The sequence below is a fragment of the Alternaria atra genome (genome assembly GCF_907166805.1).
Source record: "Alternaria atra isolate CS162 genome assembly, contig: 25, whole genome shotgun sequence".
Taxonomy (NCBI): domain Eukaryota; kingdom Fungi; phylum Ascomycota; class Dothideomycetes; order Pleosporales; family Pleosporaceae; genus Alternaria; species Alternaria atra.
The window spans coordinates 2,750,356-2,765,578 of NW_025091323.1; the positions used below are offsets into that span (position 1 = coordinate 2,750,356).

Sequence of the window (15,223 nt, forward strand, 5' to 3'; positions counted from 1 at the left end):
GCACGTCGTGACTCCGACCTGCACAATTACACCCTTTGGTGGTTACTGCAGAATCAGGGCCAATTGGTGTTAGCAGGATATCATCGGCTGAGGCTAACCTTGTCACCTAGCGCGCATGCACAAGCGTAGGAGGTTGGGATCGGGTTGTACAGCCCTAAAGTACAACTCCGATCACGTCAGTGAGCACCTTGACATCTAAAGCTCAATCTCCAATATAACATCTAGAGTCTTTCGTAGACCCAGACACAACGAAGCACGGATGACCATTATTCTTTAATGCCGGCCCCAAACTCAATTAGGCGTAGACTCTAACCCGTAAAGCCGTACGAGCTACGAGCGCCGCCGTATAGACGGCTTCTTCACGGAACCAAGGTAGAGACCGTTTACCTATATTTTCTTACTCAACTTCCATGTAGTTCAACTATGGTCGATGCTTATAAGGAACCCAAATGTCAGTAAATGCTTGATCCTATTTCCACACCTCTCTCCAAATCTGTCCTCGGCTGCCTGCACAATGGGATCCTCAAAACTTCTGTTTCTACATGTACTCTCCGCACTTGTAGCATTGATTACTGCTCAATCCGGATGCCGCTGTGGTGACGCAGCCTATCTTGCGATTCCCCGCGTCAATCTCTCTGCTACGGAACAGATAAAACCATGTGCACCTTATAGTAAGTATCTTCTGGCTGTGTCGCTTCGTCGTAAGGAAAAAGCTAACATAGAACACCAGAACTGATCGATGCCAGGGGCTCCGGGGAACCACAGGGCGTATCCCTTATGTTTCAGGTCGCAATACAAAACGTATTAGCGAAGAATCTCGATGCCGTGAGCCAGTCTGTCGTATATCCTGCTGGTTTCGACCAAAATGTCACTGCTGGTGTACAAAACGTCGTCGACATCATAAAGTACGGCCTGAAAGACTGCCCGGATCAGGGATATTTCCTATTTGGATACTCACAGGGCGCAACTGTCGTTCAAGAGGCTTTGAACGAACTCGGAAATGCGTCAGTGGTGGCGGTAAAGAGCGTCGTTCTTGTTGGCAATCCATACCGCATACCTGGACGACTTTCCAACGTAGACAGCCAAGGTCGCGTTGATAATCGTACGGCGTATGGCCTGTTTGCTACGCAGTCGCTGCAGTCGAATGGCAGTATTCCTACGTACAGCGACATCTTCGACCGTAGTGGGAAGGTCCAGGATATCTGTTTGGAGGTGAGTGCTCTGCAACATGTAATTTGTGCTGCTCTAACTGATTACCGCTTGAAGAACGACATTGTGTGCGCAGCCGATCCAGACTGCGATTGCCAACTTGCGAGTGATCATCTGTCGTATGGGTTAATGCAATCGGTGCAAGATCTGATAGTTGAGCATGTGGTTTCTCAATTCTAATGTGGGTGTTGTAAATCGTTCGCTAGAAGGGTATGGTCATGCTGCAGAAAGAAATTTAGACAACCACTCTCCTCAAACCTTCGGTACCTCCAAGAATCCTCCTTCCAGTGACAGCGTCCCGTCCTTTACCACTCTCCCATCTTCCTTCACGGCTTCCTTCTTCCCTACCCCAGCCCTCATCTTCTGCTTCTCCATCGTCTCCCGTTCGGAATCCTGCGGCACCCTCCATGAAGGCAACCTGGCGGTCATGCTCGCCTCCAACCCACCGGTGTATGCAAGTGTAGCAGTAGACGAATCCTGTGGGCGAGGCTGTGGGTGTTATAATAGGTGTTACACAGATTGGGCATAACGCTGATGAGGGTGGCGTGGATACAGTAAGAATAGGGAGGAGGGTGGTTGAAGATATCGGAGGGTCGATGCGTTGAGGTTTGTCTGACAAGGACGATGTCGGACGTGCCTTCTCGGAGGAATCTGCCTGTTTCGACAGTTGCTGCTTTGCAGATGGCGGTAGGGAGGGTAATATCGGCGGTGGGAGGTCGATGTTCTCGGCGGCTTTCCTCGATAGCTGCCGAGCGAAGTCTGAAGCATGCCACCATTCTAGGAACTTGAGCGCAAAGATACTGGTCGGGAGAAGTATCTTTAGCGAGCTCAACAACCGCGGCTCTATGCTCCTTGCAATGTTTCTTGGTGAGAAGATAGATCCGCCCTCTCCAGGCCGCGCAGGCCCAACCTTCCTTGGTGCGGTTGCAATCTCGATTGCCCTGTGATCCGCCTCGCCCAATCTCCGTATGCGTGAACCGATCACCCACATGAATGGCGAGTGGTACTTGGTCCCATCGAAGAGGTACGCCATGTTGAATGCCAGCAAGGAGAAGTAGTAGGCTGCGTTCACACTCGGGTAAATGTTCCGTAGAAACCACTTGTAGTAGTGCATCAGCCTCTCCTTCACGCTCGCTCCGGCCCGTAATCCTTCTCTATCCCGGTTGTACCCAGGACCTAGGAGATTCGCATGCGCAGCGTGGACATCGTAGCCCTCATCGAACTTCCTCTTCAACCACGGCAGGCCCACCAGCACAGCGAGGTTTTTCCATATATCGCCATTGCCCAGCTTGACAGCCTCTCGTACACTATCCGATGCGCCTAGTTGTGCGCGCGGTATCTCGCCCCCTCGCACTTTCAGCACCCGGGCGCGCTTCAGGCCGTAGAAGTTCTCGGTGAATGATCCGCCATATGTGCGTAGGAAGTGGCGCTCCACGAGCAGCATAAGCAGCGCGTAAACCTCATCGAAGGAATTGAGTATGGGTAGTAGGTACCGAGGATATCGGGGTGTTGTGATGGCGAGGAGGTAGCGCAACGATGGGGGCAGGAGCGATGCGAGTTGTTGTTCTGAGAGGAGTTCGAAGAGTGAGGGCTTGAGGTCGTCTATGCCATGCTGGAGTGCTGGAAGGAACTCCATATCGACTTGTGGGAAGGACTAGAAGATTGGGGGATCATGGAGCTGATGGTTGTTGTAGCATCAGTCGGCATCGCGATAGTTGAGGCGGAAGGTACGCGCAGCCGAGGCAGGAGCGCTCGGGGCTAGCCGCCTCCGCGTTCACTCGACGCGTGCGAGCTCCTTCCTACGTCACATGCTTTCCCCAGGCGGCGACGACCGTCACCTTTGCATTTCAGTCATAGCAGATGCGGCAACAACAGCTCATCATTCACAATAATAATCTATTCAGCCATGATGTATCCAGACGACCCAAGATGTACCGAACTTGCGTATCCCGACCTGGTCAACTTTGGCGTCTCCGTGTAAGCTTGCCTGGTGCGCCGCATGGTCAACACAACTAATCGCCTCATCCCATAGCTTCATAGTCGTTGGAATCCTAGTATCCTACCTCCCGCAACATTATAAGATCATAGCGCGCCGCTCATCGCGTGGTCTCAGTCCCATGTTCGTCCTGCTGGGGACTGTGTCCGGAACTGCTAGCATCGCAAACATCTTGACCCTACCGGAAAGCACGAGAGACATGGGATGCTGTAAGGATATTGGCAGCTTCCCATGTGCTGCAGCTATGCTTGGGATAGTGCAAATTGGTGTACAGTGGAGTTGTTTCTTCTTCATGTAGGCCTAGACCAACCGTTGAGCGCACTATAGATACTAACAATCAGCAGTATGCTGCTCTTTCTCATTTTCTTTCCCCGAAGCACCTCGCCAGACGTAGAAGAAGAACAAGATACGGATATGCCTACATGGAAAGAAGCAGTGCTCGTCCTGGCTGTCTCGCTCGCCTTCTTCGTCATCGCGTTCATCGGTTCCGTCGTCTTCGTGTACGCGCTTCCCTCACACGTTCGCGGATGGGCAAACTTCCTCGGCTTGCTTGCCACAGTTCTCGCCGCCATACAATACATCCCCCAGATCTTCATGACCTGGAGACTGCAGGAAACGGGCAGCCTGTCTATTCCTATGATGTGCATACAGACACCAGGCAGTTTCGTCTTTGCAGCCAGTCTCTATGCGAGGCTAGGACCGGGGGGCTGGAGCGCTTGGGGCTTGTTCATCTTCACAGGTATCCTTCAAGGCTTCCTGCTAGTCATGGGCTTGTCCTTCGTCCTGAGAGACAGGAAGGCTCAGAAAGGGCAGCGACTAGATGATGCTAATGGGCGTGATACTGCTGGAGATAGCGAGCGGGCGCCATTATTGCATGGCGAAAGGTAACAGCTGGATTCTTCTTCCCGTTGATATACAGTTTCGCCTCATAACTTTTAATGCTTACACATTCTTCTTCGATGCGTATCTTGTACCAAGAATGCTTCCTCTTACACACTTTATTCAGGAAGACCCAAACGCGCCCAGAGCCGGACTCTGACATTCAGGTACTCGCTCCCTTCGCGAGCTATATATATTGGCTTCGCTACACTCGTGGTCAGGATTCCGCAGATTCGTCGCAAGAGCAAGGCCTAGTACAATCGCATGAGGTCAACCGGAAGTACTACACCTGCATCATTTTCTAATATCTTAGATTCCAAACTCGTATTCAATTCCTTCCCGGCTTGACACTTAAATGGACTCGAATGCCACCGCTAGGCAAAAGCGATGGAGCAGACCATACTCGTTGGTAAAGTTTACGTCGCTTTCGATCGGTCCTTCAGAGAGATGTTGAATATTTCGACATCTCTCGTCATTTTCGGGTAGAAGACATCACATCCGTAGCGATGGTAACCTTCACGCCAAGCCAGTCTATCGCCCTTAGGGAAGGTATCAATGTCCGCCCCTTGGCAACTTGGCAAAGAACGATCTACTCTCTTGTGACCTTCTTTTCCGGACACAGTACCTGCAAGGTTATGATAAGAGTGGGCCAGGAACGGTGTCGCGCGCACAAATGAGCTGCATTTGCCCAGGAAGCCGGAACAGCAAGTGGCGGGGAACATGTGTATATGAACTCGGCCGCCACCTCAGGACGTTACTTGCACATTCGTCACACTTGATACTGGAGGAGCTGGTCAATTGAAACATCAAAATGAAGGTTTCAAGTGCTATCGTTCTCGCGGGCGCTGCGCAAGCATTCGCTGCTGTGCGACCCCGACCTATGGTGTCATCTGGACCCATCCAGGCTGAGATCAAAACTGAGAAGTATGAACGTCTAACTGAGAAGTCGGACAGGATACTGACTTTTCCAGGTTGATGGGCAACCTCAAGGCCTTCGACTCAATCGCTAAAGCGAATGGAGGCAACCGTGCTTTCGGTCTTCCAGGCTATGCTGCATCTGTTGATTACATGCTCGCCAAAACCCAGAACACACATTTCAAGACGTGGACTCAGGACTTCCCTGCTCTTTTTAATAGGATCGAATCTATCGAGTTCAGCGTGAGCAACAGTTCTTACCGCGTTATTGGACTTTCGTACTCGCCATCCACCACTCCGGAAGGGTTGACGCTGCCGCTTGTGTTGGGTCCTTCTGGACCTGAAGGTTGCACAAACGAAGCCTACAATAACTTGGATGTTGAAGGCAAGATCGTTTTGGTACAGAGAGGAGCATGCCCCGATGGCACAACCCTCGCTGGACGCATGAAGCCTGCCGCTGCCGCCGGTGCCTCTGCTGTAATCATCTACGCGAGCGACACGGCAAATGTTACTGGCGGTACATTGTCCAACCCCAACCCCGAATACGTTTCAACCGGCTACATCAACCTCGCCGATGCTGAACCCCTTGTCGCGCGCCTCAAGGCCGGCGAAACCATCGAAGCGTACTTTCAACAAACCCAAACTGTGGAGACACGCATCACACAGAACGTTTTCACCGAGACCAAAGATGGCGACCCAACTAACGTCATCATGCTCGGCGCACATCTTGACAGTGTCCAAGCTGGCGCTGGTATCAATGACGACGGTTCAGGCAGCACGCTAATCCTCGAGATTGCCAAGGCGCTGAGGAGATTCGGTGTCAAGAACAAGGTCCGCTTCGCATGGTGGGGAGCTGAGGAGAACGGTCTGCTTGGATCCAAGTACTACACACAGAACCTGAACGCTACAGAAGCAAACAACATCCTCACATACCTCAACTTCGACATGGTCTCCCGCGGTTACTTTGGTGTCTTCGACGGCGACGGCAGCACTTTCAACCTCACTGGTGCCCCAGGATCAGCAGCTATTGAGAAGCTTTTCGTTGAGCACTTCGAGAAGGAAGGTGTAAACGTCACAGCAGCGCGCTTTACCGGTGGAAGTGACTACCAGTCCTTCATGAACATCGGCAAACCTGTTGGCGGTCTCCACACCGGAACGGGTGTCGCGCAGGATCCCTGCTACCACCAAGCTTGCGACACCATTGACAACCCTAACCCAGAGACACTATTCATCAACGCCAAGGCTGCCGCGCACGTACTCTCGATTTTGGCTACCAGGGGTGAGGAGATCATCCCCAAGAGCCCGGTCAACGCTAGCATGATCACTGAGCGCGGTATCATCGGTGTTGAGCCAAGATGGACGCTACCTGAGGAAGGAGAAATGCATCTGGCGACTTGTGGACACGAGGTCTAAACGTCCAGATTAAGAAACGTAGAAAATAGCAAGAGCTAGAGTTGAAATGCGACATGAAGTTAATGAACAAACATCGTATGACCTCTTCCCAAGATTCATGATACTTCTTTCTCCACCATCTCTGGACTAGTAAATATGACAACGAGGGCACGGTACTGTATCGCACATCACTCTGCCTCCATCCTCAGAGGTACGCAGACTACCCTTTCTTCCCACCCAATCTCTCAAAAACCCTGAAGAAGACATTCCCCTTCTTCCATTCAACGCTCCGCTCACGACGATTCAACTGCCTCGCCTCGTCAACACTGAGCGCTAGAACCTGGGCTTTATTCGCCGCCGTGGTAGCTGCATTCACTAGAAGCGAATCCTCTGTTGGAGGTAATTAATGTCTTGGTAGTATTTCGTACCATGTGCTCTTGGTTGATCTATCCGTGGTTCGACGCGCGCGAGGTTCTTGATGAGCGGTTTTGGGTTGCAATGTACGTGTTTGTGTCCAGGAAGTCGTTCTTCTGAGCATGGGGGTTGTGACGAGTGACTCTGATGTCGGTGCATCCTTGTGACTGGGAGTTGCGTGCCCGATAACTGACTTGTGTCCTGCATCTACCCTATCCATTACACTAGGATGTGCCCATCTTTATTCTTGCTTCTTCTGCTGTTTGTCTATTGATGCATACATTTGATCTGTGATAGTATGCGTAATCTCAAGAGGAATTTTTGGTCTGAGCTCAGGGGTATGAAGTTTCTATTCGATAACGCGAGCTCCTCGCTGTCTCGTGTATTTAATTGCTCGAAGATGATAATCGAACAGGTCAGATGTAAAATATTTGGGTTGTGGCAACGTGCGTGTCGTCTGACGGTCTACATTCGTCGCATCCGAAGTTGTTTAGATCTCTATTTGAACAGAAGTCTGCTGTGGTTACTTTATACAGTGCTCGGTAGAATGAAATTCTGTGGGCTGTGTATGGCCGTGATGAGGCCAATCATGGATTTCCCAATATTAAATACACCGTACGTCACGCCATAGTGGTAATTCTGACATATCCAGTTGCGAGCGTAATACGATCTACGATTGGTAGTAAGTGTGCTTCTATTGGCCCAATGATGACTTGCTCACTACGCCGGTCCTCATGTTCGCGACTTTCGCGCGCGGGCTTCAGCAATTCTCCAGAAGATAGTACCATCGTATACCCCTCGGATATCATCTTTATACATTCGACCGTCCTTTGGCCAAAGTAGGATATACATCGCTATCCCTGTCAGGTGTCAATGACTGCATACTCAGTTTGGGGTGACGAGCTAATACTTACATTCTAGGCCCCCCGCAAACCACCCAAAGAAATCGTTTGCGCAACATTGACCTGCCCAAACATCATACATAGTCCGCCATGTTAGGTAGTCCTTGCCACCGGCGTACTTTTCGAAGATCGCATCAAATCGTCGTGTGTCCAGTTCAGCATCCAAGTCGTACGCGCCAGTGGTGCTTCCGTGTCGATTGCGATTGACGTTGTCGAGATAGATGGCGAAGAAAGGATGCGGGAGGAAAGATGACTGGGTGCTATAGGATGAACATACAGCCATGGTGACCGCTGCCCATAGGCACAGAGCGATGTTGAAGCCGAGTTTACGGAAGCCTATGAAGATGTCCCAAGGGTAGATCACTCCATCCTGATCGGCGTCCCAGAAATCGCAGTGGCGGCGGAGGGCGCTACGTCGAGTGTTGGTCTTGACATCAGGGCGACGATGCTTGACCAGGTCTGTGGTTCCTCTCGTCCCTATGTTGGAGGATAGCCACGGGGAAAGGCCGCACTCGCGGTCATATGTTTGCAAGATAGTATTGCCCTTGATACCTTCCCTCGACGTGTCATTACATATGTCTCCGACCCCCGCTAGCCAATTGACCGTCTTGAACGTGTCAACATCACCGTGTTCATCTACCAAAGTCTTGTTGGAACCTGATGTTGACTGAGCGCGGAACTTTTCGTCACCATCCTCTATATCGACAACCTCCGCAGACTTTAGACCGCTGATGGCCGGCTTGTTGCCTGTGAAATTAAAGGTGGCCTTGGCAGAGAGGATGCTGATATGAACGGTCATTGTGTAGTCGACGTGTCGGTTTGAGACCGAGTGTCGCGCAAGCAAAAGTAACCCGGGAGTACGCAGCTCTTGCTTGTTACTCTTGGTACCATGTCGCAAGCACCGTGCCCCCGACGAATTACCATCATCTGACGTATGTCTTGGCGCTCGGTTTGGGATGCGATACCCACCCATTCTTCCCGTTTGGGTAGCCCCTGCTCTCGTTTGAGGCTGAATCTTGTTTTGCCGTCATCCGCGGCCTGCATGATCGGAAATGATAATTTACAGCCCGCGGACACCCCTTGGTAATTCCATGTTTGCACAAACGCTCGAAAAGCCTGTTTGCGACGTTCCCTCGGTCTAGGAGCGCAAGTTTGTGGGCATGACAGGCAAGGACGCGTCGCAACGAACGTGAAACACCCTCAGGGCTCGCCACAGAACGGTAATACTTTGACTGGCGACACCACATCGAGCCCGAATTAGCGGCATGCCAGCAGTCGGTAATAGTAAGGAGTACACATGAAGTAAATCGAGTGCAGACGACGTTCAAGCTAAGGGGCACGCGACGGCCGAACTATTGCCTCATGTTTATGTAACGCTAAACCCCGCTTCCTGCACCTTAGCGACCCCAGCCGCCACAAACTGACGTAAGGGGTTTCGAAGCATCATACTGGACACTCGGAGACACCTGAATCGTTGATAATATAAAGCTTTTGCTTGGTCAAATCGACATCAAACAGTACAACATGGTTGTGTAGTGTAAGAATCTCCCCAACCATCTTCTCAAGAAGTCAGTCTAACCGCCAATACAGGTAGTGGTTATCACTCCAGATTTTGACTTCTATCAATCTTCTGGTAACCCCGGTTCGAACCCGGGCACGACCTAATCATCTTTTTTGCTTTTTTTGCTTTTGTTTTGGCTTCCACTTCCGATCCTCAGTCGAGGTACGTGGTTCCTCTCATTTTGGCCAGTAGTGATACCTTTCATTTTCTACCGCAACCATGAAATGTTTCACACACTCTTCTACTCTTTTCAATATATATTCTCAACATAAACCGTTATATGAAAGAAAGACGTACACAGCAATCAATGTTGTATGTATGCGTGATGTAGCACTTCATTATGACTGCAGACAAGCATTGTAGTCTCCCAAGCCTTAATGCTGGTAACTAGAACATTAGTACTCCAGGCCAAGGGATTATGTAAACAGACCATCACGAGCTGAGATAACACAAGCTGCCGAATACCAGGAGAGAAACATTGATTACTAGATGAGTACGAAAGAATGCAAGCTTTGCAGCCATAATACACTAGAAACTAAGTCAGCTCAAAGATCACAGCACAAGCGACCTGGCCTCCATCTCCCGCTGACAGTCCGTACATTGTAGACCTCGCATAGTCCCACGTTCGATATGTGTATCCGGCTCCTCTAGCAAAGTTGATCCAGCTTGTTGCTGTTGTTCCGTAATGGTTTTCTTAGCGCTTGTGAACATAGCTTGGACGCGACTTCGTAGGCGTCAGCGGTATGCCTTCCCAAACTTCCAGTTCACCGCACTCGCAGAGGGATCAGAGCGCTGATCTTCTAGAACATCTTGCCATTCGCGCATTGGCCGCCTTTCAGGCATGGTTGCGCCGTATTCGTATTGGGGATCCTCGAAAGGGTTTGATGGTGCCTGAGGACTAGGATCGGACGTAGGACGACTAGATGTATTGCCTGTCGGCATGTATACGCCACAAGAGGATGATGCCTGAGAACCGGATGGTGCCTGAGGACAATAATGTGACGTGGGACTATCGGAATTAGGGCCCGAGGGCATGTATACTCCAGAATCTTCTGGTGGATAGACGTAGTGACGTCGCCTACGTGGCGCTCTGATTGACATGTTCGAAGGAGGTAGTGGGTAGGCGTAGCTATCAGTGATAGCCCGTATTCTAGAGCTCCAACGTGATGCGTGGACGTGGTTATCAGTGGCAGCACTTGGCTTGAAGGCGCGTGGCAATTCCTCAGCATGGGGGCATATGTTCGAATCCCTCATGTTGGCGGAGCGAGCGTTTCGGGTCAACGCAGTATTGATGTAAAAGAGCAATGCTGATAAGATGATGAAGCGATGTGGTGTGTTAACGTGATGATGGAATGGTACGAGGTGAGCTGGTTGATGTCTGGAAGAAGCCCACTTTTGTCGACATTGCGAGAAGGTCCCCTCTGTACTGCTGCATCGCGATGGGACATGGATCGCACCTTCCGCTATTACGATGCACCTAGAGACACAACACCAAGGGCGAAGCAAGACCGCAAAAATGTCGGTCTTTGAAGCTTGCAACGTGGAGAAGGCTTTGTGCATTAAAGATCATATCAAGTCCTCATGCTCCTCTTCTTCGTCCTCGCCGCTCCAGTCCAACTTCATCAGAAGACGATCGATACCTCCTACTCGTAACGGCTCGTAGGCTCCTTCCTCCCTCGACGCCCCATTTGCTGTGCCAGGTGCAGAAGCTCCTATCCTCTCACTATCGATCTCACGCAACCGCTCTACAAGTGTCTTGAGGTCGCTATCTAGCCTCCTCCTTGCACGATCCATCTCTAGGCTGACCTCACGCTCTTCTTTCTTGTAGTTCTGCGCGTAATCTTCTATGCCTTCATCTTCTTCGAGATCTAGATTTTGCTGGATCCTTGTGAGACGTGTGATATATGCCACTAACTCGTCTACGTGAGTACATAGTGTACGCAACGCCTTTGTGAAGGGCTGGTCAGTAAGTAGAAGTGAGTATGCGATCGAAGACAGAAAGCGGCGATGTGCTGAGGCGAGCGCTTCTGGATCATGCTGCTGCTGTATATCTCCTTCTGTCGTGGACTTGCGGAAGCCAGTTGCACTTGAGCGATCGGAGGTTGCTGGTAGTGCTTCCGCTGGTGAAGGCACTTGAGGACCGGTGACCCATGCGATGAAATGGCCGAAGGATTGCTGTACAACCGCTCCATGAAAGTAAGCTTCGCTCTCGGCAAAGAAAAAGATAGCGGCTGCGCATGTCGCCCAAATCTTCCGCATGTCTTGCGCGCGTTTCGTAGTGCGTTGTCGTCGCCGCTTGAGCATTGCTTTACCGTGCGCAGAGTTGCTGTATCGATACCCAGGCGGACAAGGATGATCTCTTCTTATGGAGCTGTATCGCCATAACTCAGCCAAATGTAGATGGGCTCTCCGAACAGCAAGCAGAGAAGCACTGATGGATGAGTAGACGTCAAGGTCTGCTTTTGTTATGAAGAGGTCAAGGGGAGAGCGTATGTCCATCGTTAAAGACGTTGGCACGGACAGCAGTAGGTCATCGAAGGACATGTTGGCAAGCTGTGGAAGCATCGAATCTGCGTCCTTAGCGCGACCTGGTGTTCCCGGACGATTGTTAGATGTGTTATTCACGCTGAGATGTAGGAGCTGAGTTGCGACATCCAGAATATCATCCGTGTGTTCGTCTTCGCTAGATAGGGTCGACAGAACGGAGAAGGAACGTGCGAGGACCTGACTGATCTCCGTTTCCTTGATCATGGCATTTTTGACGGATTGGCCAGACTTGCCGGTCTGTGAACCTTTGTGCCTAGACAATATCTTGCCATCTGCTTCCGCAATTAGTGTCAAGGCGAACTCTCCTCTTCCGATCAAGAAGAACTGATGTAAAACTGTCAACGTCTCGACAATCCTCTCGCGCGGTAACAGATGTTGCAGAAGGTTGCGAGATAGCGAAAGGCGAATATTTGCGATTGCCTCGGAAAGCATGGCTGTTGATATTGGTGCGCTCACTTGAGAGAGTTGTTGAACATGCTTGGGCAGCAGATCAAGCTCTGAGACCGAGTTCGATGCATCTAATACCTTCACAGCTGACGGTAACGAGCGGATTTGGTTGAGTGATTTCCCAACGAAGAGGATGGAAAGGGCTGTTTGTCTTGTCACAAACTTGGGTAGCAACTTGTTCTGTAGAACAAAGGTCTGCTCGTCTGCGTCCTCGTCATCCTGCTGGATGAAGAAGTCGGAGCGGCCAAACGACGGAAGCCGGCCGTATAGCAACCAAGTCGACAGCTGCCGCAGCCACGATGTCTCTGCAACCTTGCTCAAGCCTCGAGCGGCCTCCTCAATGTCCGGATATCCTGTTTGAGCCTCGCTCCGCAGCTTATCAATGACTGCAGCTCCAGATGCAGCCTGTCCGATGATTTTTTCGAACTTTGCAGGAACGTCCGAAGGCAACATGTAGTTACTGATGTCCCGTAGCCATTCCATGACTCTTGTCCATTCGGAGAATTCACTCACAACCCCAGCTAACGGTACGATATTGTACGCGCCCACGATAGATGCATCTTGTTTGAGGATACGGCTCTCGACTTCCAGCACCTTGCATTGGAACCGTTCGAGGTGGTATGAAGTAATTGAAGTAGCGACTGCCCTGCATATGACCGAAGGATGAGACACAGCAATTCTGGCGACATGATCGCGTGTACTTCGATGCAGACGTGACAGATGCCCGATAGAAGATAGCAGCTCTGTCTCGGGCGGAGACAGTAGGCGATGCGCAGTTGCTGTCACGTGGTCCGGGGCATCGAAGAGCGCAGACGGGTGCCCGGAGAGCGAGAGGAGGATTTCGTGGAGCATGGTCGTGGCGCTGACAGATCACTGGGTGCGCGGAACTGCTTCTTCCGTGCCGCCAGTCGCTCGAAAAATACAATAAGCAAGCTCAAGAGCTCGAAGCGACACATTGAACGCGTCGCGCTGCGCGCATTGCTTGATGTGGATGAATGAGTGGGTTTCAAGGTTGATCGTCAACAAATCCCCGCGCTAGCCGGCCAGCTCATGGAACGTCGACAACGCACACGGGACGGTGGCCCAACCCTCCAACAAACAACTCTCTGCCTTGTGTCTACATACTGACTGAACGCCAATGCTCGACGCCATATTCCCAGCACACAACTCATGGACGGCAGGTTGACGAATCCCAGCCGGGCAACTTTCCAGCCGCTTATCGGTTCCAATGCATGCAACTGTCCGGGTCGGATCGCGTCGCACCTCGGACTCAGCTCCTGAGGCATAGGCTAGATCATCTCGCCACACGAAGCCATATGCCTTTTGCTGCATGCGACGCGATCTGTTGTCTCTGTGAAGAAGTACGGTTTTCTCACTAATAAAATACCTCCAGCCTCCCACAATGAGCGCTAGGTAAAGGGGGACCTCGCCTTTCTGATCGTAACCATGGCTATGCTATAGTTTCAACTGTAGATCCATGAAGCTGTTGTAAACTGGTAGCATTCTTGTCTCAAGCGTGTCGACGAAATTAGAGGCCAATGCACTCAAAGAAAGAAGACAGCTTACGTACATTCGTTCGGAAATCATATCTCCTCCTGCATCAGACCATTTTCGGTCCATTACATCGCACCACCAGAGCTATTTAGATGATGAGCTCACTTTTGGTAGGCTGTATCTCCACGGGTGCAACGAGGCGACGTTCTGCTACACCCGCTTGGTGCGCGTACCGTTCGTGTGACATTGATTCTGAGATATTCAAGTAGACAGTCACGATCAGGGTGCACTGGAGAGGTCTCATCGAGAACTCACATTTCGTCTCCCCTAATCACCCGCAAACTTCTTCTCGTTTATTCGGCACGATGAACGCCCTTGACTTTCTAGTCGATTTCACAGCTCTTATGAGCACATCGAAAGCTTCAAGACCAGGCAATGATGGAAATGACATCGATCAGGACGTCGGAGTTGCGCGCAGAAAAGCAGCTTCGGCGTCAGAGAAGTGTGTTACTTCCTCAGAAGGATTCTCTCCTATCAACGGAAAGCGATCGGTAAATACAATTCAACTCCAGTCCAGCATGGCGCCATCCCTATCGCAGCAGACCTTCCCAGCCCATGTGGTCAATTATCCTACCTCGAACACTCAATATTATGGCCCATACGAAGGATCCTTCGCGGTTCCCGCAGACCCTCAAATGAGTCAATCTTTCGGCCAGTTCCTGCATCAGCGTCCCGGCCTCGGTCTTCCTTACGCGACCAACGACGATATGAGCTACCTTGCTTGCGACTGTGAACGGCTCGCTCACTGGGATCCAAGCTACGAGATGAACTATTTGCTACCAGCAGAGCCAGTATGGTGGATCCATGTTCAGCCCCAATCTCACTCACCGAACCACAATATGCGGTTCTTGGAAACACAGTTTGTGCTACCAGTGGAGGAAATGTCAACACAGCCATCACAGTGTATGAACGCAGCACATTATTGCCAATACCCTCCGCCGCATCAAGCTGTAAGCAATGACTACGCACAGTATTTGCAAGATATCTCTGGGAACCGCATACATCTGTTTTGATAGGAACATATCGAAAGAAGACGACGAATGGCTGTGGACGAGCGCTAGGGGGCAACCTGATATGAGCCGTATCTAGTGTCTGTATATGAATCAAGAGGTAAAGCCGATTTTGGTACAGGAGGGTCGCGTACAGCCCATAACGGATGTTCGTACCAAATTGCTTTTTTGCAATGTGAATCGTGCCTTGTATCCTTTAGATGCTATGATGAAGCATGCCGTCTTCCAAAAGTAGCCAATCTTATTTGGCTGTGAGTCGCAAATGTCCAAAAGATACCAAATGTGACTTTTGGCTCCGCTCATGCGCTTGCCATCCAAAAGAAGATGTTACGCGAGGCCTCACCGTGAAGGCAGGGTATTATACACTTCTTGTAGCACAAAGCTGACATCGCCCCCA

At 50.9% G+C, this 15,223-nt stretch overlaps 7 protein-coding genes across 7 annotated transcripts; 4 read left to right on the forward strand and 3 right to left on the reverse strand.

The window, feature by feature from the left end:
- Nucleotides 1–514: 514 nt before the first annotated feature.
- Nucleotides 515–1,389, forward strand: ALTATR162_LOCUS5961 (uncharacterized protein; the record flags this gene model as incomplete). The annotated part of the gene is made up of 3 exons (XM_043313581.1): nt 515–671; nt 731–1,212; nt 1,267–1,389. 3 exons carry the CDS (start codon nt 515–517, stop codon nt 1,387–1,389), a joined length of 762 nt encoding a protein of 253 aa, XP_043169516.1.
- A 55-nt stretch (nt 1,390–1,444) lies between these two features.
- On the reverse strand, nt 1,445–2,845 carry ALTATR162_LOCUS5962 (uncharacterized protein; the record flags this gene model as incomplete). The annotated part of the gene is made up of 1 exon (XM_043313582.1): nt 1,445–2,845. The coding sequence occupies one exon, from the start codon at nt 2,843–2,845 to the stop codon at nt 1,445–1,447; it is 1,401 nt and encodes a 466-aa protein (XP_043169517.1).
- A 273-nt stretch (nt 2,846–3,118) lies between these two features.
- Nucleotides 3,119–4,093, forward strand: ALTATR162_LOCUS5963 (uncharacterized protein; the record flags this gene model as incomplete). Its single annotated transcript, XM_043313583.1, has 3 exons — nt 3,119–3,186; nt 3,242–3,499; nt 3,550–4,093. The coding sequence occupies 3 exons, from the start codon at nt 3,119–3,121 to the stop codon at nt 4,091–4,093; spliced, it is 870 nt and encodes a 289-aa protein (XP_043169518.1).
- An 802-nt stretch (nt 4,094–4,895) lies between these two features.
- ALTATR162_LOCUS5964 (uncharacterized protein) lies at nt 4,896–6,412 on the forward strand (the record flags this gene model as incomplete). The annotated part of the gene is made up of 2 exons (XM_043313584.1): nt 4,896–5,008; nt 5,056–6,412. 2 exons carry the CDS (start codon nt 4,896–4,898, stop codon nt 6,410–6,412), a joined length of 1,470 nt encoding a protein of 489 aa, XP_043169519.1.
- A 1,296-nt stretch (nt 6,413–7,708) lies between these two features.
- ALTATR162_LOCUS5965 (uncharacterized protein) lies at nt 7,709–8,506 on the reverse strand (the record flags this gene model as incomplete). Its single annotated transcript, XM_043313585.1, has 1 exon — nt 7,709–8,506. The coding sequence occupies one exon, from the start codon at nt 8,504–8,506 to the stop codon at nt 7,709–7,711; it is 798 nt and encodes a 265-aa protein (XP_043169520.1).
- A 2,328-nt stretch (nt 8,507–10,834) lies between these two features.
- Nucleotides 10,835–13,114, reverse strand: ALTATR162_LOCUS5966 (uncharacterized protein; the record flags this gene model as incomplete). Its single annotated transcript, XM_043313586.1, has 1 exon — nt 10,835–13,114. The coding sequence occupies one exon, from the start codon at nt 13,112–13,114 to the stop codon at nt 10,835–10,837; it is 2,280 nt and encodes a 759-aa protein (XP_043169521.1).
- A 1,007-nt stretch (nt 13,115–14,121) lies between these two features.
- Nucleotides 14,122–14,829, forward strand: ALTATR162_LOCUS5967 (uncharacterized protein; the record flags this gene model as incomplete). Its single annotated transcript, XM_043313587.1, has 1 exon — nt 14,122–14,829. The coding sequence occupies one exon, from the start codon at nt 14,122–14,124 to the stop codon at nt 14,827–14,829; it is 708 nt and encodes a 235-aa protein (XP_043169522.1).
- Nucleotides 14,830–15,223: the final 394 nt, after the last annotated feature.